Below are 25744 nucleotides of genomic sequence, written 5' to 3'. Positions count from 1 at the left end.
TACCTGAGTTTTTCTACTTCTTCCGTGTGCAGCATACGGCTGCAAGTCGCATCGTTGGCTGAGTGGGGCACGGCTGTGCTGCTGATGCGGCAGGAATTTGTAATTTGTTCAGGGTGCTGGCGATAGCTCGCCTACATTTCACGAAGGACGCTGTGGGATCTTTGATGTCCGCCAACTAATACTAGCCGATGGGATGCCGTTTATCTGAGTGTGTGAGCTTCTGTACAAGCAGACAGGTGTCTCGACATTAAACCTACACATGCAGTATGTAGTGCAGACGGTCGTAATGGTCGAACACGGGTCCCCACGCGGCCAGGTGGAGGGCGGCCCAGGCACCTGTGATGGTCAGCATCACGGCTAACTTCACCAAGTGGCTGAGTTGTGAGAGAAGCGTGCTGGCTGCGAGGATGACGACCCCACAAGTCGCGTGTAGTGCTGGCCATTCGGCACAGCCACCTTCACCCTGCGTCTTGTTCAAGTCTCCTGTCCCAGGGAAACATGAAACCTGCAGAAAGATAGGTCGACCGTACTCCGGGACAAAAAAAAAACAACAAATAAAACATTTATATCATTGGATGTCCAAAAGATGCAATTCTCTAATTTTGTACTGTGATCGCCGAGATGACATAACCTCGTGAGACCCAAAACACCTGCACAGTACAGTAGCAAAGCAGATTTTCCATTAGTGCTATGGCTGTTACAGGTCCACCGAGACCATTGTCTTGGTGATTTCCTGCCCACTAAGTACAATCTAGACCAATATGGGAATAGCAAATCTAAAAGTGAACATTTCGGTCATAGCACCTCGTAAGACTCCTTTGTTATAGAACAACACACGTCAGAGCAAAGAAGCGATTTGCTTTTCCATCCAGGTTCAGGGGGGCATCCTTCAAACAATCGTTTCACACCACGATGACCTGAGCTCTCAGCTGTAGCCAATACTTAAATGAGAAACGTCGTTTACATCATAAATAAGCCACTTATTTATTCTGAAGGTGACAAAGACATCAAGGAAATGTAAGCACCATCGAAGAAAAGAAAAAAAAAGAAGACCTTCAGAGGCCTGATTCAGAGTTGTGATTGAATGGACCCACCATGATGGATACCTCGAGAATCACTGGCAGCATTGCCCCAAACACAGCACAAACAGCAGGACCCAGACGCGATGCATCCAACCGGAAGGCCAGGTTCACCAATACAGTGGGGAAATACTGCGAGGGGAAAACATAACTGAACATAACTGAAATGCAGAAGCGACGTCAGCAGCTGGAGGGAGAACAGCAAAGACTTGAGCCATGGTAGCATGGTTGTTACCTTTGGATAAACTCCAGCAAACTGGCATGCCAGGAGGAGCAGGAGGAGACATTCTTCAATGATGAATGACACGTAGACTGCAACCAATCTATGGAGAAGAATATCATGGATCCGCACCTCGGGGGGTATATACATTTTAATATACACACAAGGGTGGGGGAGGCAGTTCAGGCTGGTACTTGTGCTTTGAGTAAATTGGGGGGGGGTGGATGGGGTCAAAACTCCACCATTGTTATTGGGCCTCTAAACAATTTTGTTGATGGAAATATAAATATTACATACTTAAGTAGGAGAAAGGTGTTGGGTGGGGGTGGGGGCTAATAAAATGTTTAAGTCAAGGAAAGTAGGGGCATCGAGGGCAGAAAACAATTATAGGAGTAATAACAAGATGTTGATTTATTATCTTGATACCATGGGGGAATTCCAGGGGATGTGGCGAGAAAGAAAACATTGGGAGAGAATGGGAGTATGGAGGGTTGAGGGATGGAGGGAGGGGGAGAGGAATATATGATGTCCGTGAGGATGGTCTCCGCGCTGACACGATGGCTCTCAGGTATGCACACTGGCGTCGAACCTGTCTAACCTGGGTTTGAATCTCGACCCATGCAGGGCAAAGCATAAAGCTTCCCCTGCACGGTCACCTGCACCCTGTCCAATCTGGCAATTTGTTCTTGGCATCTTACAATTCCGCTTCGCTTCCTTAGCTCAGACTTTGAGCAGGATGTTCTTCAAAATAAAAAAAATACAATTACTCCATATTACCCACCAGCGTCGGTGGTGTTATGGTTCGAGCGGCTGCGCTGAGGCTGGCAGGCTGGTGGTTTGAACCCCAGCCGAATCATTCCAAAGACTTTGAAATGGTACTAACACTTACCATGTAAGATAAGATCAACATTTCAAAAAAAACTAATAACAGCACAGCCAAACAACCACAAGTTGGTAACAATAGTGCAGGCTTTGATGGGCCTAATGGCTTCTCCTGCTCGAAGTTCCTTCTAAGGGAATATTTATTAATATCACTAGCATATGAGACCTGTCGCTTCACTGATGGGAATAACAATCTTTGCTGCGATGGCCAATCTATGGGGCAAGAACAAAAAAGGATTCCTGCGAGATCCTGCCCTCCGTGCGGGGATCACCAGCGTCGCAAGTTGGCAAGTTGGCATTTACCGTTTTGCCACGTGTGCCCACGAACCCATCCATGTGCAAACCGACCTCTATTAGTCCCCTCCCGGTTTCACTGTCACTGAATTCGTGAATTTTCACATCGGGTCACCGAATTCAACCACCAATTGTTTTCGAGGTCCACATCGGCCAAAAGGTCAACATGGGCCGAATTTCTAAAATTGTCAATTTTCATCCGATTGACTTGAAATTTGAAGAGGATTTATATTTCAAGTCACTCATCCAATTATTTTGGAGGTCAACATGGACCAAAAGGTCAACGTAGGCCGAATTTCTAAAATCCTCAATTTTCATCCCATTGACCTGAAATTTGAAGATTTCAAAAATTTCAAAAACATTCCAACATTTCAAAAATGTAATGGGCCCCGATATGTTCTCGTGGATCAGGAATTGCACGGCGGAGGTATGCGCTCTTCCGAGTGCCTTTGTAGTTTTGATAAGTTACAGAACAAGTTCGAGTTTCAGGGTGTTTCGTCAATTTTTCACAGTTATGCCCCTTTTGGACATATAAAAAAAAATATCATATCGGTCGGGGACATGGATTGCAAAGCAATTGTCGCTCTTGTTTACTTGATGTTTAAAAAAAAAATTTTTTGCATCACAAACCTTCCCGGGAGTTCCCTGAATTCACCGTCATTGGGTTTATTGAAATCAATTCTCAAGTGATAACATGAAAAAGAAACAAACAGACAGACAGACATGGCTCTTTATATAATAATAATAATAATAATAATAATAATAATAATAATATAGATAATTAGCATTATGACCCCCGAAGTAAATAATCTGAGCATTAAGCCATTGTTTGCAATTGCAGTTGTCCTTGTATTTACATGTTTTATCTATATATATTTTTTTAGACCAGCATCACTGCCCGATAGTGCTTTTCACTTCTCACCTTGGTGAAAGTAGGACGTGGGCCATGAAAATGAACAAAACCACCAATGTGTAACAAGCAACAGATGCTCCATTTTGTTTCTCCTTCACCGATGAGAAGGAGGCTTCCAGTTGTGGATCCAAAAAGTGCAGTGTGACGACGTGTGTCTGACGTCCCACCACGCTGCACATGGCAGACGACAATGTTCAGCAAGATTTAGTTTTGCTAGTAATGTTGCAATGAGGCATCATTTGTGCTCCCTAGACATTTTTTCAGTCGAGGATTCTCCTCCTTGTCCTCGTCCTCCTCCCCCTTCCCCTTCCATTATACTCCTCGATACCTCCGTTTTCCCGACATCCCACCATCTCGGTGAGTTTTTCATATATTTATTTGATGAGCAAATTGGAAAGAGATGAAAATATGAAGGAAAGCTTCCTCCCAATCTCACATTTTGGCGGTTTGCCTTGCCCTCAGAGCCACGTCCAGCTGCTGGTTGAGGTCGGTTGCAATGGATTGCCCGTTGTTGAGTGCAACGGGCTGAAAGGCCTGCTGGGAAAAAGACAACGGGTCAGGGGGTCTTCATTTTCAAGGGAACCTATCCATAGAGCTTTCTAAACCACCATTACTCGACCTGTTTCCATGGGTTTTCCAAGTTGTGTGACAAAGTGAGCACAATATTAGAAACTAGAAGGGCACTCGGTGGAGCGCATACCTCAAGCGGACAACCCAAAACAACCCATGACTCTCGGAGAGGTCTCCGCACAGTAACACGACAATTACTTTCAACAACCGTATAAAACGAATCTTGAAGGAAATGATACAAAGGAAGGTAGAAAAAAAAATTTTTTAAATGTGAATCTCAGAAAAACAAAATCATTATAATTACTGACAAGCTGAGATTTTGGGTAATGACCAGCCGTACATTTTTTATACAAGCACGTCTTACCTGAGCTCCTACCTTTGCACGCAGGCCTTGAGGGGCATGCGTACCCACCTCTGCTTCCCGCGTGTTTATCAGCTTGTCAGGATTTCCCAAAATGGCTGGCGGCTTTAAAAATAGCAAATGGGGAGGAAAAAAAAATAATATTAGAATTGTCAATATTATGAAACGTTGCTCCATCTCCGATTAAAGCGGTAATAATGTGTTGCACATTTTTCGTATCTTGATAGCATAGTTAAAAGTATTGAACCTTTTCTGTGGTATTTTCCTTCGATTGTTCTGGAGGGATAACTAGGTAAGTCTGGATGCCTTTGTCTTTGATGTAATCGTTCCTCTCGCCGCCGTAGCCCGGTTCCACGTCAAACTCTCCGTGGAGGCAACCGTACGTGGCTTGGGAGATATGCACTCGTCTGTTTCACATCCGGGGACACGTTTGTGTGTTTGAGTGTGCAAACTCATACGATTGAGAAACAGGGCCTATTAACCATTAAAACAAGCCATAACTTGACCAGCAGCAAGACGTGACCACTTTAAAGGGACTCCTGGCCGCATAAAAGCAGCCATAGCACACTCATGACCAGATACAGCACGTCATGGCTGGAGATACCGACCCGGCGATGCCTCCGGACTCCATCTTGTTTGCCAAAGAGACGTCGATTGACCACACATCAAACTGCCAGTTCTTCTGCCCAAGCACACCACCCAGAACTGCACCCGTATGGATGCCCACACGCATGTTCACATCCGTCTGTGTCGCTTTCTGCACAGATCTGTGACACATAAGGAAGCGTTTCTCCACTTGATGTTACACATCCAAACTTTTGCACGTCAAACACAGTATCTGTATTCTGAGAAAATAGGGCATTATAATCATTGGAAATCATATGACAAAGGATATAGCCTGGTGATGGGGCTTAGTGGTTAGGGTGGCTAACTTGGGATCCTAGGGTCCTGAGTTCGAGACCCGTTGGCCACTGAATTAATACCAGGTGGGGTTGACTAAGCCTGTCATCCTTCCAAGGTCGGCAAAATGAGTTCCAGTGTACTGGTAATTGGGACACTGCAGCAGAGGCAGAGCCACGTCTCCAACCAATTATGCAACCAGCAGCCATAAGGCTGCACTCGAAAGTAAGAGAATATGATAAAGGAAGAAAAGCAACTATTATCTTAATCTAGTTGACAATGATAAACTGGAACGGCACTCGGTAGAGCACATACCTCCTCCAGGCTGAACATTTTAAGTTTTGTATCCTACTAATAGGCCGGATCTGCATCCGGACCTGGACCAAAATCGAATCGGCTTTATTGTAAACGAACCAACTCATCCACCAAGTTTTGTCATAATCTGTCCACAACTTTTTGAAATATCATGCCATGTATCAATTTTTTGCCCCAGCTCTCAATGGTGAAGAATATAATCACTTAAAACTTTTATAAAATTCTCATATCCGGATCTGGATCTTCACCAAAATCGAATGAATTCGGCTTTGTCACACACCCAACCTGTCCACCAAGTTTTGTCTGAATCCGTCCGCAACTTTTGGAGATACCCTGCTAACAGACAGACAGACAAGGTGAAAACTTAACCTCCATCTTCCTTTGGTGGCAAAGGTAACAAGAAAAAGAGCGATCAGAGATTGCAGACCCTTGCCAGGACTTGTTTTGTGTGGTTATTTTGTGTGGTGTTTATGTATTGGTGCATTACATAATTAATAAGAGACATAATTAGAACTGCCACTTTATAACTGCTGGCAGCGATGACCGAGTGTGAAGACGTCCCGCTTTGATCAGACACCTGACCCTGACCCATGACATTAAAAAAAAATACTTTCAATTTAATTTATAATGGGATTAAAATATACTCAATTAAAATCAAATTGAAGACCAAATCGGTACAGTCCTGCATTGGAGTCATCAGAAGGAACCCAAACAAGGAAAAAGCAAAGATTAAGTCATCAGGAGGAACCTGGATAGGATTTGCATTTCAGCTGCTACTCATCTACCTTCAAACCGATGCAGGCACAACCAAGTGAGCCTTATTAAAAAAATTAATTAATTGATTAAGAAAGCAAAAAGAATCCAAATCAAAAATGTAAATCATTCTGGTTGCCAGAGGATGTGAGGGAAGAACAAGTTGAAATTTAAAACATCTATTCCCCATCACTACGAGATCCTAACGGTGAAGTTTCACATCGATAAATTAAACGGTTCCAGAGAAAACAATATTTAATATTTTCTTCAATCCATGATGGCTGCCAAACCATGTGATCTATCAATTATTCCTTAACAAAATTGGACACCCATGGCTTGGGGAACATTTGTGTGAAGTTTCCCCTCGATCTGTCGATCTGTTCTGGAGAAGATTTTTTTATCGGTTTGAAGGTTAAATCCAATATGACTGCCAAACCATGTGACCTATGACATCATACGTGTTAATACGTTTTGTTCCTCATAGATAGGCCTCATAGACCATACATGTAAAGTTTTACCTCGATCTGTTGAGCCACTTCACTGAAGAAGATCTTTGAAAGTTTTTTTTTTTTAAACAATAACATGGCTGCCGAATCACGTGACCAATGATGTAATCAATTTTTTTTTCCTTTCGCTGGACCATCTTATCCCTCAATGACCCTCAACATTTTTCCTACTGATCGGATGCAGCGTTCTACATATGTAATTATGATGTCATAACGAAGGTACATATGACGTCATCAAAAAAAAAATCACACTTATTCCCCATGAGGAATACTTGCGATGTGCGGTTTCAATTTTTTCCTTGGTGCGGTTTTGAGGATACAGAGGTCCATGGTATTTCCTTTTTTCCAACATGCCTGCCACATCACGTGACCTATGATGTCATAATCATGATTAAAACATTCCGCATGATTCGTCGAACCTATGAGGAAAATTTCGCCTCAATCTGACAAGCGGTTGAGGAGAAGAATACGAACGTTCTGTGCAGACAAACAAACAAACAAACGGACTCCTTCGGCGAGGGTAATAACAAACAAATTAAACAAGCTGTTGCGCTAAAATGTAATAATCCTGTTTGGATAACTTGTAAGGATTTGTGATGGCCTATGACTTGAAGACCAGACTTGGTGGCATATTGGTGACACGAGAGCATCCGTTCAGAGGCTGCGATGTCGGTGGTTCACAACCAGGTAGAGCATGTCAAGGCTGGAGATACCGACCCGGCGATGCCTGTTTTCGACTCCATCTTCGGACGAACCCCGTCCGAGTCATACCAACAAGCTCAAATGAGTGAAGATCCTCGTCCTCTTCATGATGACGTCATAAAAACGAATATGACGTCATTGTCATGTGTTAGGTTTGCGATAAATTATCTGTGCTAATGCCTGGCTTGATTCTCGCAAACAAAATTCAAAAAGCTTGCCTAGTTTCGGAGATAATGGTATAGGCGATTTCCAGTATCAGAGATATTTTGACGTCATAACTTTTTTTTCTCGGAGGAATTTTCAAAATCGGAGATGGTTACTGTCTGCGCAGGGTATTTTTACATATATACGCCAAGTTTCAGGAAGTATCGATGAAAACTGTAGGCTGTGAAACAAAAAAAGTCCACAAGAACAACAACGTGAGTAAGACTTAGAGATCCTCCACGAGGATCTTTAAAAAAAATATCTTGAAGATCAAAAGGCAAAGTTACCTTTGGGAAACATCAATCGGGAGTCTTGTAAAGACAAAGGGTCATCATGGTCCTGCTGCGCTTTCTCTACAAAAATCAACCTCTATTTGTTTTTACAATTCCGACCATCAACCACTCACATGATTGCCGTTACCATATCCAAGCCCATGTTGATGCTGCACGCCGCATGATCGTCCCGATATTCAGGAAGGCCACATATGCAGTAGTAGCAGTCTCCCAATATCTTAATCCTCAGCTGATGGTTGTTCTGTTCAGGTCAAGATCAAGTTAGTGAAACCAACACTCATATCAACAGGATATTCGACTCGTACACCAAACCCTCGCTCAGCTGGAAGCTCAGGAAGCAGTGACAACATTTCAAGGTACTCATTAACAGTTTTGATTTGCTCAGCTAACCCACATTCTCAAACCTCCAGGCACGAGCTCTTTGAAAAATCTTAACATGCGGCGTATCAATAGTCATCTATGATGTCACAATGAACCTGTGACATCACAGAGAGCGAGATAACATGGTGCAGCTGCTGTGCTAACTGCGCTGGTACTGCGTCCAGCCTGTGAAACACCAAGCTCCTGCGCTATCGAACTCCCACCACCCGTGTGGGGAAACAGCGGGTGTGCAAGGGGGCACTTGCTTCTGCGAGTCCGTCGAACCGTGCAAACAGCTCATTTAGCAGACGGACCAGCTCTTGTGCACTGCACGTCGACGCCAGTTGTGTGAAACCCACGATGTCCGCAAACAGGATGCTGCACACACAGTTACAACAAGTACTCAGACACAAAAGGGTTTTAATCAATGGATAAAGCATGAATCACATTTGCTCTACGGCTAAGATACGGCGGCCATACCCCCCCCCCCTTTTGAATTGACAGAAACGTGCGGCGGCCACAGAGTTTCTGAGGTGGCCTCAGGGTGGCCCTACGCCGTATGGCTATCTTTTACAGGCCGTAGGGGTCTCCGTGGAATTAAAGTGCGGAGTTATAACTTTTTTCATTTCGAGGTTGGCCGTGGCAATTCGACAAGCCGTAGCCATGACGTAGATGTGTTCCACGTCGACCGTGCGTTGGGCGTACGGTGGGCTTGCGTTATTTGTGCGTTTTCCGTAGGCTCTTATCAATGAAAAATGAATTTTGCCAATCCCCCAAAAATTACAGCGGCCGCACTATTTCCACGTTCGCCTTATGGGCCCCCCTGCGGTCGCCTTGCAGGCACCTTGAGGCTACCTTACGTCTGCCTTGAAAATTATATGGCTGCCACAGGGACGCCCTAAGGTCACCATGCGACATCAAATCAAAGAGCGTACGGCACCCCCACGTTTTCGGTCTCCACAATTTATAAATACACCGTGCGGCTACCCAAAAAATAAAAACACATGTGACTGCTACATTGTGTGACCGTGGAAATACTGCGGCCGCCCTATAATTGCTAGTGGCCGTAGATTTTTTAGACCCTACGGCCGCCGAGCCAAATGTGACTGAAGCATTACAGGAATTTAAACAAAACTCTTTCACTCATCTCTGCCTGATACCTCCTGAGAAAGCACACGAGTACTCCAACACCTACATTTGGTTTACTAAAGAACACGGACGTGATGTTTGCACATCATGAGGGCTGTACGAGTGACCCAACCTTTTCACCTCAACCTCGGAGCATCTCACCGAGAGAGGGAAGATATCATGCTCATTCATTTGGTGGAATGCTTGCCATAAAATACCTTATTACCTCCACCACCGAAGGTGAAGGTGGTGATGTCTTCACCACTCTCTGTTTGTTTAAAATCTTGCTAAATCAAAAAATTTTCAAGTGTAGTGGTCAGTCCATTTTGTTATTCTGTCCGTCTGTCTGTCAATCGCCTTCAGGTCACAATTTTTGAACCGATCTTCATGAAACTTCACCACATCGTGGAGCTTGTCATGAGGAAGAAACCCATTGTTTTTTGGTTTTGTTTTTTTAGCTCAAAAGGACAACATAGGCCCAAGGTCAACAACTAAGGTAGTATGTCTAAAATTGTCAATTTTCATCCGATTGACTTGAAATTTGAAGAGGATTTATATTTCAAGTCACTGAATTAAACCAATTATTTTTGAGGTCAACATCGACCAAAAGGACAACAACATAGGCCCAAGGTCAACAACTAAGTTAGTATTTCTAAAATTCTCAATTTTCATCCCATTGACTTGAAATTTGAAGAGTCGTTGCATATTCGGTCATTGAATTCAACCATCAATTAATTTCGACGTGAAATTTGTTTCATGCATTTTGAAAGTGTCGTGCGCTGCACGACGTCATCTTCTTCGTTGTTTGTCTGTTTGTGTGCAGGATATCTCAAAACGTTCTGGACGGATTCGGACGAAACTTGGTGGACAGGTTGGGTGTGTGACCACGATGAATTGATTCGATTTTGGTGAAGATCCGAGTCCAGATCTGGATACGAGAGTTATTTAATTTTTTAAGTGATTCTTCACCTTTGAGAGACAGGACCAAAAACTATATAAAGCATGATATTTCAAAAATGTTTTGAGCCAGATATGTTCTCGTGGGTCAGGCATTACGTGGCGGAGGTATGCGTTCCACCGAGTGCCCTTCTAGTTGCTAATACTGTGCTCACTCCCCAGGAATTTTGAATGACGATAAACCATCATCTTGGTGAAGAACTTTCTCCAGTGCAGATATTAACATCCCAAAAGCATGAGGGATGTGATGAACAACTAAATTCTTGTCGAAGCATCGCTGGGCACTCAAGACAACCAGTGAACATTTCCGTGGCTAAACTCATCCTGGAGGGATCACCAATCGATTGCAGGGTACAAATAATTTCCCTCTGAGAAACCATGTCAGAGGGCAATGCAATGATGCTTTACCCAGGCCAGAGTTTCAAATCGAATTTCAAATCTCTGACATCAAACTCTTTATTTGAATTAACATCTCACGTATCATCATCACCTGCATACGTAGTCCAACTTCACTTTGCGGAGGGTATATACTGAGCACCTGGAACACGGTGCCCTCACATTAATGGACAGAGACAACTCGGTGGTCCAAACGTCAGATATGATATGCATGAGTCTTGCCTTTTGGGAAGCTATCTACTAAAGTTGGGTTTTACCTGACGTTCTCGTGTCGGTTCATGTACATCGTGTTAAATCTCTGTTGCTCCTGGCTCTTGTCCCTCCGGATGTCCTGCAGCATTTCATCTGCAATGTGTCTTGGCAGGATGGACAGCAGAAGGCGTTCCTAGACATACACGACAACTTCACAAAGAATTACTCACACTGAAGACGTTTAAATGAGTCTAAATTGCTTTATATACGACATGCTTGCACACACGACGCATCACGGAGGATCGATGAAACAATCACTTTGTCTTGAGACCAAGGGCGTTGACCGCTATTGAAAGGCAGGAGGGCCATGCAAGAGCATGTCATGAAGCCAATATGGCATACAGTCCAAAAAAGAAGGAATAGGAACAAAACCACAAAAAAAAAATAAATCGAAGTAAGAAAGGAACAGGAACAACAGCTAAATGACCTAAAATCTGATGAAGTGAGCAAGTGGTGAAAACAGCAGCTGAACGTTACAAACGACTCTCCAAGCTGACAACATTTTACCAAGACGGAATAAAACAAATAAAATATCGGAATTCCTCCGGACCTTTTGCAATCGAGTCCAAAGCAACATAAAAGACTGAAACTAATGTCTGAAAATGTAAAAAAAAAAAATCAAGGTGGAAACGATTGAGATAGAAGACCTGCCATCATACACTCTCCCACCAGGAGCAGCGCCACATTGAGAATTTGCCTCGACCACCTCCCCCAATCGGAACACCCAAGGGGGAGGTCAACCAAAGTAGCTACAACCATGTCTTATGAGCTATGACGGACCCTTAGCCCTCTTGGCAAGTGTGGTTGAGATTGGATAACTAACGACCAAATGCATCAACCGAAGACAGACATAAAATTGCGCATGATGATGATGATGATGATGATGATGATGATGATGATGATGATAGAAAAGCCCTCAAATGCTAGGGCGACTGGTTTAAGATCTTTGGGTCTTGAATTGAAGCCACTGTCATCAGTTGAATTAACACCAGGCAGGTTGACTCAGTCTGCCATCCTTCCGCGGTCGGTGAAATGAGTACCAGCATGCTGGTAACAGGAGGCATTGCATCAGCAGCACAGCTGCACCACCAGAAAATGATGCAGCCATGCAACCACAGGCTGCATACGAAGAAGTAAATAACCCTCAAGTGCCAGTACGTGAGTGCGTGCTACGGAGCGGTACACGATGTGGAGAGTTCGAGGCCGAAGATAATTATGTTCAGGTCATTCGGCATTCAGGTAAACAATGTTCCCACAAAGCATAGAATCTATTAACATTCCACTCACTAGGTAAATAATCGCTCATTTAAACTTTTCATAAATTCTATTAAACCAATTGCAAGGAAACCTGAACCTGCTTCATAGTCATTTGTGAGTGGAATACACAATTTTAGTTTTTCAACCAAAATGTGTGGGAAAAGAGAGGGGCATGGGTCAATCAATATGCCATCCCACCCCCCCCCCCAACCCCAGCCCCCCACTTTGTTGAACTTTGATCAGGCCAGCCCAAGGAATAAAATGTTACTCAGGCCTAATGTGCAAGATTTTCTGAAACCGGTGTCCCAAAAGGAAATGGTTTTCCACCTGAAAGTGGTTTAATTACACAGACCGGCTCGCAATGCCTCCAACCTGCTGTTCCTTCTGCTCCTCCAGGCTCAGTTTGACCTCCAGCGACTGCTTTGCCTCCAGGAAGGCAGCACGTTGTCTGCGGTCAGTCAGGCCATAGGCCCAGCAACCAGCAATTCCAGCAGCCAGCATGAGAGCAACATCAGCGAGGAGCTAACATGAGGAGCACACATCCAGACCGGCGATTTGCACATGGTCATGAAGTAGGAAGATGCACATGGATGTGTTTATATTTCTAGATGGAAGTTAAATGTTCAAGCAAGCCTCATTTTCTGCAGGTTCCATCGAGATGAAACCTTCCTCAATCTATTCAATCCCAGTATTCTCTCAAGGGCTTCAAGTTGACAGTCACACCATCACACGTCATCCTCGACCCCTATTGATCTATTCTCATTAACCATCCCTTAACTCTCCCTTCTACTTGTAGGTTGTTATATTCCTTTCTCCCTCTCTCCTCTTGACCACCTGTTCATTCATCTTCTTGTTGCATCTCCATGTTGTTCCGCTGTCCTACTATCAGTCCGTTGATATCTTCCCTCTGTCACCCCACTCTTCCATGAGTCTATAGATGATGTTTACAAAATAATTAATGGGTCTAATTGACCCAAATCTATGGTTATGAAATGTTATGCACAATTGAACATGCGTCCAGTTTTTATTTTATTTTATATCCACCCAAAGGAACTCTCCCCGTGTCAACGTGTCACAGCCATACCTCGTTAAGACCTCGTGAAGATGTAACAAAAAGGTGGAATTCATGATGGCATCATGGTCAAATATGAGTTTTATCAGAATTAATGGTTCAGATAGATAGATGTATTTATATATTGTCCCCAATGAAAACTCGATGGTGGCCATGGGTATCCAGTACAATAATATGATTAGAACCAGATTATAATTGGCAATTAAAACAAACAAACAAACAAACAAAAAAAAACTTCTCATCAAAAATGGTGTTTCGCAGGCAGGGAGATTCATTCATGTGTGTGCCGTCCCTCGGATGGACGTTGGACTGGGTGTCCCGTCTGTCGGCATAAGCTGGTGAGTGTTCAAGATCCCACGGTGTCCTGGGAGAACAAGGACAAAAGCACAAGAAGGAGGAGAAGGAGAAAGGAGGAAGAGGAAGAGGAGGAGAAGAAGGAGAAGAAGGAGGAGAAGAAGAAAGAGAATAAGAAGGGGGAGGAGGAGGAGAAGAAGGACAAGAGGAAGGAGAAGAAGGAGAAGAAAGAGAATAAGAAGGGGGAGGAGGAGGAGAAGAAGGACAAGAGGAAGGAGAAGAAGGAGGAGAAGTCAGAGGAGAAGAAGGAGGAGGAGAAGAAGACCATCGTTCTCCCTGTCCGCCAATACAGAATGACACGGTGCTTCACAATTCAGACTTGTTTTCCACTCCACATGATGCCACTGGATCCGGGACGAGTAATGATGGGATATCTCTGAATAGATGTTCAAAATATGAGATGAATCTCCTCCATTACACAGAAGTTTGTTGTCCATGTTGAAACATGGATCCACAATTTTGACGTCGAATCCAAACGATGAAAATGTCCCAGAAGCACGCAGATCGTGTTCCACTCAACAAATTGGCCGACAAGTTGGCACACTCGCCACGAAGCTGTCCAGCCTGGGTTTGAATCCCGACCCAGCTATAAACTGTCATCTCGGTGTTTCACAGGCAGGATGGTTCATCAATGTGTGTGCCGTCCCTCGGATGGACGTTAAACTGGACGTCTCGTCTGACAGAATTAGTTAGTGGACCTTAAAGATCTCCATGGTGGCCCTCACGAAGAGGAGGCGAGCTATCGCCGACACCATGAATAAATTACAAATCCCGCCCGAACTCCTGCTGGGAAGGCATTGGCAAACCACATAGTGTGTCCCTTGCTCGGGAAGTCGTTGCGGTGGCACCGACGCTCCATGAAGACTTTGGTCCATCAGGGAGAGACTTCCAACGATGTCATGGCTCAAAACCGCAAAACATCCACAGACGCATCCGTTGAGGGTGTCCACACAGTCATGCATGTTGTGGAGGAATCTTTTGAGGACCAGGATCATTTTAAAAGCTTTTATCAAGCAATTCGCTTAAACACGTGAAGGAAACTTTGAAGGAAGTTCGTAAATTTTAAAGGTCATTATATTGTAAGATCATCGGCCTATATCAATTTAACCTTACATTTCAACCACAGCACAGGCTCAAAACTTCGTTGTTTAACCATCATTATCAACAGGGGTTTACATGACTGGCATTCAGGTGCTCATGCATCGTAAAAACAACAAACTTAAAAAAAACTAAAAAAGAACTAAAAAAACAACAAACTTAAAAAAAACTTTCAAAATATAAATAAAAATAAAAAAACAACAAACTAAAAAACAACAACGAACAAAAAAAACAACTAAAAAAAACAAACAACAAACTAAAAAAAAAACAACATATTAAAGAAAATATATATATATATTAAAAAATATAAATAAAAAAAACAACAAACTAAAAAACAACAAACTAAAAAACAAACTAAAAAAAACCAAAAAAAACACCAAACTAAAAACAAACTAAAAAACAACAAACTAAAAAAAAATAAAAAAATAAAAAAAACAACAAACTAAAAACAAACAAAAAAAAACAACTAAAAAAACAAACAAAAACTAACTAAAAAAACAACAAACTAAAAACAAAACAACAAAAAATCTACAACAACAAAGAACTAACAAAAAACAAAAACAAATGAACAAACTAAAAAAAAAACAACAAACTTAAAAAAACAACTAACTAAAAAACAAACAAAAAAAACAAACTAAAAACAAATGAACAGCAAACTAAAAAAAAAAAAACAACAAACTAAAGAAAAAAAATAAAAAAAACAACTAAAAAAAAAAAACATTTTTAAAAAACAATGTATCTTGCCAAAAGGTGACCACGTGTGACTTCTTTAAGGTCACACTGAGGTGAACAGAGCTGCTATCCACCAGGAGCGACTCCTTGAGGAATATCTGCCTACGAGAGATTCCGACGAGAATCGTTGTACAGAGAAACCATGAAAAAAATCCGTTTTTTCGTCATGACGTCATCAAATGATGTCATAGCGTCAAACTTTTGACAGATCTGGAAAGCACTTATCAAGCGCTTTCATATGAGGTATTACTCGATATGGTATCTAAGATTTCAAAATTTGACCTTGGGGTCAAAAAAAAACAAAAAAACTTTCGACCTCCAGTGCTAACCATGAAGGTCAAGGCCAATCGCCATCAAAAATTAATCAGCTGAGCGCCAGACCATGAACTATATTCCCATGAAGTTTGAAGACGATCCGATCAAAATTACTCAAAAAATAAGGGTTTCGTCGACTCCCCTGATTTGCGACAAAGTGACCTTGACCTTTGACCTTGACCTTGAAAATTTTATGCGCTGAAAGGGACCTCTATAGGACTCTGATATGCGAAGTTACAAAAATTTCCAATGATGACTGTGCTCTGCAGAGTAATTTATACGTGATGACAGACAAACAAAATTAAAAATTAAAAATAATAAAAAAAAACAAATAAACATACAAGCTGACTATCATATCTTGCAAAAACTTCGTTTTGGCAAGATAATAACAATGTTTACTTCAAAGATGCTCAGAAATCTCAGAAGCGTCTCGGCACAACAGAGCTTTTTGATGGAGGGTTTTCTTAGCTCCGTGATAATTCAAAATTTAAGTGTACAAAATCAAATTTATTAATGATAAGGTTATAAGTGATATTAATATGGAATAGGCAAAGCCGAGAAGCGAACGTAGAATTCTTCTAACATTCGCTTCTGACTTTACATAAAACTTGTTCACAACTGTATAGTTGCCAACGATACCGTGGTACATGTGAGCGCCGCACAGCTGATGATTTTGACGCAATTTCCGGTTACTTCGGCCTGGATTCGGGATCAGCGATCAAATAATGTAAATCACGATAAAAAAAATATTTTTGATGATGCGGGAGATATCTTTATTAAAATTAACTTTGGGGAAAAAATTATTGAATAAATAAATAAATAAACGATCACTTCTGGTCAAGAATAAAATAAATTAAAATTTCCGGAAAGAGATTCAAAATCACTCCCGGTAATGTTAAATACAAAATAAATACTTCCTGTCATGAAAAAAATCACTTTCGGAAGTATAAAATTAACTTTGGGGAAAAATAATTGAATAAATAAATAAACACTTCCGGTCATTATCTCCCGGCATGCATCATTCCCCATGAAAAAAACCGGAAACAAAAAAACACCAGAACCAAAATAAAAAAAACGGAAGCAAAGTGGTCATAGCCAACGACACAGATTCACAATTGCCAGGGTATTGTGTTGTTTTTGTTGTTTCCTATTCTCTCAGTTGCACGTGTTCAGTAATATTCACAAGGTAGAAATAAAACCCAATCGTGTTTATACACCGTACAGCGTTTAACAACAATTGGAAGCAAAAGGTCATGGCTGATGATACGGATTCCAAATAGCCAGGGGTGTTTGTTGTTGTTGTTGTTGTTTCCTATTCTTTCACGTGCACGCGTTAAGTATGAAGCTCACTGCGTTCGCTATAACTTGTAACTTATAACATTAAAAAAAAGAAGATCGATCTGAGGAGAACACGGTGGCGTTGTAGAAGAAGAAGAAGAAGAAGAAATAGGAGGAGAAGAAAAAGAAGGAGGAGAAGGAGAAGGAGAAGGAGAAGGAGAAGGAGAAGGAGAAGGAGAAGGAGAAGGAGAAGGAGAAGGAGAAAAAGTAGAAAAAGTAGGAGAAGAAGAAGAAGAAGTAGGATAAGAAGAAGAAGAAGAAGAAAAAGAAGAAGAAAAAAAGAAGAAGAAAAAAAAAAGAAGAATAAAAAAAAGAAGAAGAAAAAAAAGAAGAAGAATAAAAAAAAGAAGAAGAAGAAGAAGAAGAAGGTGTTTTCTCAGCTTGTGTCATTAAGATTTTTCTGTGATCATTCTGATAATTAATTGATTTACAGTGATTTCAAAATATAAATGTACAAAAATTTTAGAAATTATAACAAGATAACTTGTAAGCTATATTGTAAGTTTATAACTTTTAAGATCAAAAAAAAAATAATCCAAGGAAAACACACGAGATAAAAAGAAGACGATTTGAAGATGAAAAAGAAGAAGAAGAAGGAGGAGGAGGAGGAGGAGGGGAAGGAGGAGGAGGAGGAGGGGAAGGAGGAGGAGGAGAAAGAGAAGGAGGGGAAGGAGGAGGAGGAGGAGGAGGGGAAGGAGGAGGAGGAGGGGAAGGAGGAGGAGGAGGAGGAAGGAGGAGGAGGAGGAGGAGGAGGAGGGAAGGAGGAGGAGGAGGAGGAGGAGGGGAAGGAGGAGGAGGAGGAGGAGGAGGGGAAGGAGGAGGAGGAGGAGGGGAAGGAGGAGGAGGAGGAGGGAAGGAGGAGGAGGAGGGGAAGGAGGAGGAGGAGGGGAAGGAGGAGGAGGAGGGGAAGGAGGAGGAGGGGAAGGAGGAGGAGGGGAAGGAGGAGGAGGGGAAGGAGGAGGAGGAGGAGAAGGAGGAGGGGGAGAAGGAGGAAGGAGGAGGGAAGGAGGAGGAGGAGGAGGGGAAGGAGGAGGAGGAGGAGGAGGGGAAGGAGGAGGAGGAGGAGGAGGGAAGGAGGAGGAGGAGGAGGGGAAGGAGGAGGAGGAGGGGAAGGAGGAGGAGGAGGGGAAGGAGGAGGAGGAGGAGGGAAGGAGGAGGAGGAGGAGGGGAAGGAGGAGGAGGAGGAGGGAAGGAGGAGGAGGAGGAGGAAGGAGGAGGAGGAAGGAGGAGGAGGAGGAGGGGAAGGAGGAGGAGGAGGAGGGGAAGGAGGAGGAGGAGGAGGAGGCGGCTCAGGAGCGTCCAGAAATAAAACAAGTTGGAATTGTGAACATACCCCGTGGGAGTTCATTCGTACAACTCTCAGGTTAGCGAGAGCACGGACTAGAGAACATTGTACTTTACGGTAATTCTACATATCGACGGTTCCCTGTGCCAGTGCGCATGCGCAGCCTGACCCGGAGCCAGGGATGTTGTGGGTGTTTCAACCTGTTCAATACTTGTTTGATTATTGTCGTTCCACGCTAATAAAGTGGTCGAACAAATTGAACTCTGTTCTTATTTATAATCAAACAACTTGATGCAGTCGAGTAAAGATCGTCGGTGCTGAGGAGGACGCGACTGGGTGAAAACGGACCACGAGAACGTCGACAGTGAGTTTGGATTTCTCGGGTTCTGTACCCAATCTTCGCCCCCAGGACACTGTACACACGTGTGCATCACCGAACATAGAACGTTTACTCCAGAATAACTGTTCCTATGGCGCCGGTGGAAGCAGAGTGCCCGATCGAGGGTTGTGACTATATGGCTACACACGCAGAGGCGGCAGTGGTGGCCGCCATGTTGAGTATACACGCCACCAGTGCACGTCGCCGCCCCCAGGGCGGCGAGCTTGAATGCCAAGATGGAGAAACTCAAGCGTCCCTCCATAGCACTGGCCGGAACGGGCGAGGCCTGGTCGTACTTCATAACCCGCTGGGGCGAATACAAACAGGTACTAAGCTTGTCGGACCTGACATAGTCGCGCAGCTACTGGAGTGCTGTGAGGAGGAGCTGAGAAAGGACCTCACTCGCGCGGCGGGTCGGAGCCTCGTGGGCAGCGATGAAGAAGACGTCCTCGCCGCCATGAAGGCGCTCGCCGTCCGGACGGAGAACACGATGGTAGCTCGAGTGGCCCTGTCTACCATGCGGCAGGGACCGGGGGAGCCCGTCCGGTCGTTCCACGCCCGCATCAAGGGGCAGGCGGACACGTGCAAGTATGAAATGAAGTGCACCAAGGCGGGGTGCGATCAGGTCAACGACTTCACGGAAGAGATATTGCGCAACGTGGTTGCCCGTGGCATCGCGGACCAAGCAATACAACTTGACCTACTCGGTGAGAAGAACCAGGACATGCCATTAAAGGACATGATAGAGTATATATCGAGGCCAAAGAGTCTGGAAAACGCTTCGCATCGCGCCTGCTTGACACTCAGAGCACGGACGCGATCAGTAGTTCGTATCGGCGGGGAAAGCGACAGGACGTCCACGCCAGAGTAGGAGCCAGGCCGGAAAACGGAAGGCCAAGCCCGAAGGAGTATGCATCTACTGCGGCGAGGTGGGCCACGCCAAACCCCTCAATGGCGCGCCAGACGCGCCGAGTGCCCCGGATACGGTAAAAAGTGCCGGAAGTGTGACCGCCAGAATCACCTCGACAAGGCGTGCCTGGGCGGCCGATCGGCAAGACCCCCATCTAAGGAGACCGACGGGATGTACGACGAGCAGACGGCAGCCTTCGTCGAGCTATGCACGGTCACCATGGCCAGCACAGAGGACGAAATGCGCACGCTTCCCCTCGCTCACCACCTGTACGATGATATGTGCGATAAGTGGATGAAACGCATATCCGACCCGCAGCCATACGTCAACCTCACTCTCACCAACAAGCGCGAGGATTACAAAGCGCTGGGTTTTAACCTCCTGAAACACACCCGCGCGGTAACCCTACCCGCTATGGCAGACACGGGTGCCAGAGCTGCCTGATCGGCATTAAAGTCGTCCAACAAATGGGCCTGAGTACCGAGGACCTCATACCTGTATCCATGACCATGAAGGCCGCAAACAACAGAGGAATTCGTATCCTCGGAGCCGTGGTAGTCAGATTCGCCGGTAACAGTGACGACGCTCGGAGATTGGAGACGCGCCAAATCGCGTATGTGACGGACTCTTCAGACCGCATATTCCTCTCCCGCGCGGCCTGCATGGACCTGGGAATGATCTCGGACAGATTCCCGACACTCGGAGAGGTGAATCTGACGACCTCGGAATTGTGCGACTGCCCGCGACGCGCGGAGCCGCCGACCAAGCCGACCGCACTCCCCATGCCAGCGACCGAGGCCAACAGAGAGGCACTACAGTCACATTTACTCAGGATGTATGCTCAGAGCACATTCAACACGTGCCCACACCAGCCACTACCGAGAATGACCGGCCCGCCACTACGTCTTCTGCTCAGTGAGAACGCGACACCGGTTGCCCATCACACTCCCATCTCCGTGGCCATACATTGGCAAGATGAGGTAAAAGCAGGCCTCGACCAGGACGTTCGGCTCGGCGTGTTGGAGGAAGTACCCGTGCTGGCACGCCGGTGACATGGTGTCACCGCATGGTAATTTGCGCGAAAAAGAATGGCAAGCCGCGACGCACCGTCGACTTTCAGGCCTTGAACAAGCATGCGTTCCGCGAGACCCACCACACCCAATCCCCGTTCCACCAGGCGAGACGCGTACCTAACGGGAAGCGCAAGACAGTATTCGACGCATGGAACGGTTACCATAGCGTCCGCCTACACGAGGACGACCGCCACAAGACGACCTTCATCACTCCATGGGGGCGCTACCGGTACCTATCTGCCCCACAAGGGTATATGGCATCGGGGGACGGTTACTCACGACGATACGATGAGATCGTCGCGGACATTGGTAACAAGACCAAGTGCGTAGATGACACGCTCCTATGGTCAGACACGATTGAGGGGAGCTACTTCCAGGCGGTCCAATGGCTGGATATATGCGGCCGGAATGGAATCATCCTCAACCCGGAGAAGTTTGTCTTCAGCGCACCCACGGTGGACTTCGCGGGCTTCACCATCACCATGACCGACGTGCGACCGTGCAGCCGCTACCTGGAAGCAATCCACGATTTCCCACAACCGCGTAACATCACCGACGCCAGATCGTGGTTCGGGCTTGTCAACCAGGTGGCATACGCCGTTAGTATGGCCGAACGAATGCAGCCATTCCGGAAGCTCCTGAAAAGTGGAGAACGCTTCCAGTGGTCCATGGAGTTAGAGGACATATTCCGCGAGTCGAAAGACGTGATCGTACAAGAAATCGAACACGGTGTCCGCATATTTGACAAAACTAAGCCAACATGCATCGCCACGGACTGGTCGAAGGAGGGAATCGGATTCTGGTTGCTTCAAAAGCACTGCCGATGCGTGCCAGTTAGACCATTCTGCTGCACTGATGGATGGAAAATAACCCTGGTCGGCAGCAGATTTACACACGCGGCAGAATCCAGATACGCGCCCATAGAGGGCGAGGCTCTCGCAGTCGCGGACGCCTTGGACAAAGCGCGCTACTTCGTACTGGGCTGCGAGAACCTGATCGTTGCGGTAGACCACAAACCACTGCTGAAACTCCTTTCGGACAGAGCACTTGACGACATACCCAACCCCCCCCTCAGGAACCTCAAGGAGAAGACCCTGCGTTATCGCTTCCGCATCATACATATCCCGGGAATGAAGAACAAGGCGGCAGATGCCATGTCGCGCAGGCCAGCTGGCACCACGCGACCTCCACTCATGAACCTTCCAGATGACAATGCCACCATAGCGACCCACCTCCAACCAAGCACGCACACCGACGTCCTGTCCCTCCTACGCCAAACTGAGCCGGAGTATGACGACGACGTCGAGGACAACCTGGCATGGTGTGCCGCGGGCCTCGAATCATTGCGATCAGTAACATGGGATCGCGTCAGGGAAGCCACCAGCAGCGATGGCGATATGCACATATTGGAGGGAATGACAATGAACGGCATCCCCGACTCAAAAATCGAGATGCCAGAGACAATTCGCGACTATCACCAGTACCGCGAGAACATTACATCGACAGATGGAGTGATCCTATACAAGGACCGAGTAGTCATACCACCCTCACTCCGCGGCGATGTGCTGAGCGCCCTACACGCTGCCCACCAGGGCGTATCAATGATGACCGCCCGCGCAGAATCCTCTGTATTCTGGCCAGGCATGTCGGCCGACATCAGCGCCACTCGGAAAAACTGCGAACACTGCCACCGGATGGCACCATCACAGCCTGGAGCGCCACCAACTCCACCTATTCCGGTCGTTTACCCCTTTCAGGCAGTGTGCTCGGACTTCTTTGTACACAGGGGTGCACACTACCTTGTGACAGTGGACAGATACTCGAACTGGCCGATCATCTCAAAGTCGACGGGTGGCGCCGCCGGACTCATAAACCACTTACGTCGCGCCTTCGTGACGTACGGGACACCAGAAGAGCTCGCGTCGGATGGGGGACCGGAGTTCACCTCCACCGAGACCAGGTCATTCCTGCACAGATGGGGCGTACACCACCGCTTGTCATCGGTGGCCTTCCCTCACAGCAACTGTCGCGCGGAGATTGGAGTTAAGACAATGAAACGACTTATCACGGACAACACCAGCCCGCAGGGAGAACTTGACACTGACGCTGTGCAGAGAGCGATACTACAATATCGTAACACGCCTGACCCTGACACGAAGATCTCCCGGCAATGTGTGTCTTCGGCCGCCCGATACGCGATTTCATCCCAATTATCCCCGGGAAGTACAGACCGCACGACACTTGGCATGAGACCCTGAAAGCGAGGGAGGAGGCCCTCCGCAAACGTCATATCCGCACAGCCGACACCTGGGCAGAACACACCAAACGCCTTCTGCCACTTGCTGTAGGGGACCAAGTCCGCGTACAGAATCAGACAGGATTCCACCCAAAAAAATGGGACAAGACAGGCAGTATCGTGGAGGTACGCCAACACGACCAATACGTGATCAAGATCGATGGCTCGGGCAGAGTCACACTTCGGAACAGGAAATTCCTGCGCAAGTTTAGCCCAGTTCGCAATGACCAGCTGCCACCCCGGTCTATCTATGATGATCTAGCAACCCGAATCACTGTACCTGCACCCGTTGTAACACCGCAACTGCCTGACCTCGACAGCGAACCCGTGACATCTGCGACGCCAACGGGGCCCACGCCGGCACTGACGTCAGTATGCACACCCCGGCGCAAGACGACACCCGTTTTAGACACGCCAGCAGCACCAGGACGAGGCACACCGAGGCGCGCGATCCTTCAGACGCCACCATCGGCCCCTGAAACCCCGAGAGCCCCATCCCCACTGGGGCCCGATGTGACACCACCAGCACCAGCGATAGGTCAACGCCGATCCACCAGAGCGACCAGCGTGCCTGCCTGGCACAAGGACTACTCCATGGAATAGTCACACGATGGGCGATATAAACTTTTGTTCATTCATTAAACTTAATATTTTCTCAGCCTTTATCTATTAACATAATAAAGACTCGGAGGGAGATAGAGAACATTGTACTTTACGGTAATTCTACATATCGACGGTTCCCTGTGCCAGTGCGCATGCGCAGCCTGACCCGGAGCCAGGGATGTTGTGGGTGTTTCAACCTGTTCAATACTTGTTTGATTATTGTCGTTCCACGCTAATAAAGTGGTCGAACAAGTTGAACTCTGTTCTTATTTACGGACGACGGATTTGGTAAGATTTTCATCGCATCAGAAAAAGAAACCAGAACACCTCACAAGAGTGAGGTCGTTTCATATTATCAGTTGTGACCTAATTTTGCGTTGGACATCGCCTAGCGCATTTAAAAAAAATTTTTTAATAACAATTTAAAGAAAATGGGCCGAAAGGGCCGGGATCGCACTTTGGGCCCAGTTAATACCTGCGCATATGTGTCTGGTATATACCTGTCAATTTTCATGGAATTCTGTTCACGAATAATGGAGAAATGGACGTTCAAATGAACCGTACACAAGAAAAGAGGGAACGGGACGGCGCTTCGACTCCGTGTGGTAAAAAGGGCGGTTTGTGAGCGTCTCGTCTGGCGTGAACGTTCTGAGAGACTCATTAAAAATTGGAGTGGGAAACTCGACGAGTGCGCTCGAAGCTGACAAGTTTTTTTTTTTTTCATGAGTTCCAAACCATTTCTGCTGGTACTCACTGAATAACCTAATTTAAAAAAATTGTGTGAAGCCCTGATTATAATAGTCATTTTACAATAACTAGTTCACCCGTTTCCATCGTGAGCGGCAGGAAAAAAAAAACAAGAAAACACAAGGAAGGATCAGCTGTGGCGTATATAGATTGCAGTAGATCTAAGCTCGGGTCCGGGTCCGTTCGTGTGTGGGGGATTAGATAAGCGTGTAATTCCTCAAGAACGTCGGGTTTCCTCCCTTTCATTTTGGTGTCAAACGGCAGTAATGACTTAAAAAAGGAAATGGAACGTGTCTTGTGGTTTATAGTATTTTTTACTCCTGGTAGTTGTGTCCCACGAAACACCATGGTAATTACATACTTATACACGTTAACACGGTGTTTGTCCCAGGAGGAAAAAAAAAACCCCTCGGGGGTGGAAGAGGATATTAATGTTAGTATTGATGTTGTTTTGTAATAACATGAATATGATGACATTATCATTACGTCACACTCTCGAAGCAATGAAACAATTGGTTCATGTCCATTCGTCCATCTGTTTAATCAGTTAATGGTGTCAGTTTCTGATCGATGAGCAGGTTATTTAAATCGAACGGTGTATTTTGAACACGAATCGGAATGTGAGGAGGAAGACAAGTTTTGCTGTTTTACGGTACTTTGGCTCTGATTTTGTCACACACACACACACACACACACACACACACACACACACACACACACACACACACACACACACACACACACACACACACACACACACACACACACACACACACACACACACACACACACACACACACACACACACACACGGTAATATTTGACTCTGTCTGTCTGTCTGTCTGTCGAACAAAAATGAAAATCATTCAAAACAGGAAACCGTGCTGTTTTTAGGGACATCATAAATGAAACAAACAACATGAACGAAGAACTAATGCAACGTGACAGACGGGGCGGTGTAATAGGCACTGGGGAAAGTGGCGGTAAAACCGAATCATTTATTTATTTATGACTTTTCCTTTAATATATTATTTAAATCAAAAGATATCGTAGAAGAATGGAGAACAAATCACCTTCTTAATACTTCCAAGAACCTCCAGTATTACAGTGCAGTACGTACTTCAATCGGTGCAGTACGTACTTAGTAAACATTCAATGTGGTGGTGTGTGAGGGTTCTGTGTGAGGGATGTTAGTAAGGG

General features: G+C 45.5%; 1 protein-coding gene across 4 annotated transcripts in view; it reads right to left on the bottom strand.

Moving 5' to 3' along the window:
- LOC147025785 (adenylate cyclase type 3-like) overlaps positions 1 to 25744 on the bottom strand; it is a 104396-nt gene that overhangs the window by 60578 nt on the left and 18074 nt on the right. For 2 of the 4 annotated variants that reach the window (XM_085880586.1, XM_085880583.1), the window contains exons 2-13: positions 12715 to 12864; positions 11091 to 11218; positions 8619 to 8730; positions 8106 to 8233; positions 4928 to 5086; positions 4567 to 4726; positions 4323 to 4424; positions 3825 to 3922; positions 3398 to 3559; positions 1315 to 1402; positions 1095 to 1211; positions 258 to 505 (exon numbers count right to left, since the gene is read on the bottom strand). In XM_085880586.1, coding sequence (XP_085736712.1) covers positions 258 to 505; positions 1095 to 1211; positions 1315 to 1402; positions 3398 to 3559; positions 3825 to 3922; positions 4323 to 4424; positions 4567 to 4726; positions 4928 to 5086; positions 8106 to 8233; positions 8619 to 8730; positions 11091 to 11218; positions 12715 to 12864 — 1652 coding nt within the window. Of the gene's footprint in view, positions 1 to 257; positions 506 to 1094; positions 1212 to 1314; positions 1403 to 3397; positions 3560 to 3824; positions 3926 to 4322; positions 4425 to 4566; positions 4727 to 4927; positions 5087 to 8105; positions 8234 to 8618; positions 8731 to 11090; positions 11219 to 12714; positions 12865 to 25744 lie in introns of all 4 variants that reach the window. The other 2 variants (XM_085880584.1, XM_085880585.1) reach the window with 2 other exon arrangements.

Source organism: Eptatretus burgeri, chromosome 5, assembly GCF_056783735.1.
Source record: "Eptatretus burgeri isolate ZD-2024b chromosome 5, Ebu_testis_v1, whole genome shotgun sequence".
NCBI classification, from domain to species: Eukaryota; Metazoa; Chordata; class Myxini; order Myxiniformes; family Myxinidae; genus Eptatretus; species Eptatretus burgeri.
The sequence above is the reverse complement of the archived record's forward strand: the minus strand, read 5'-3'. Positions and strand labels throughout refer to the sequence as shown.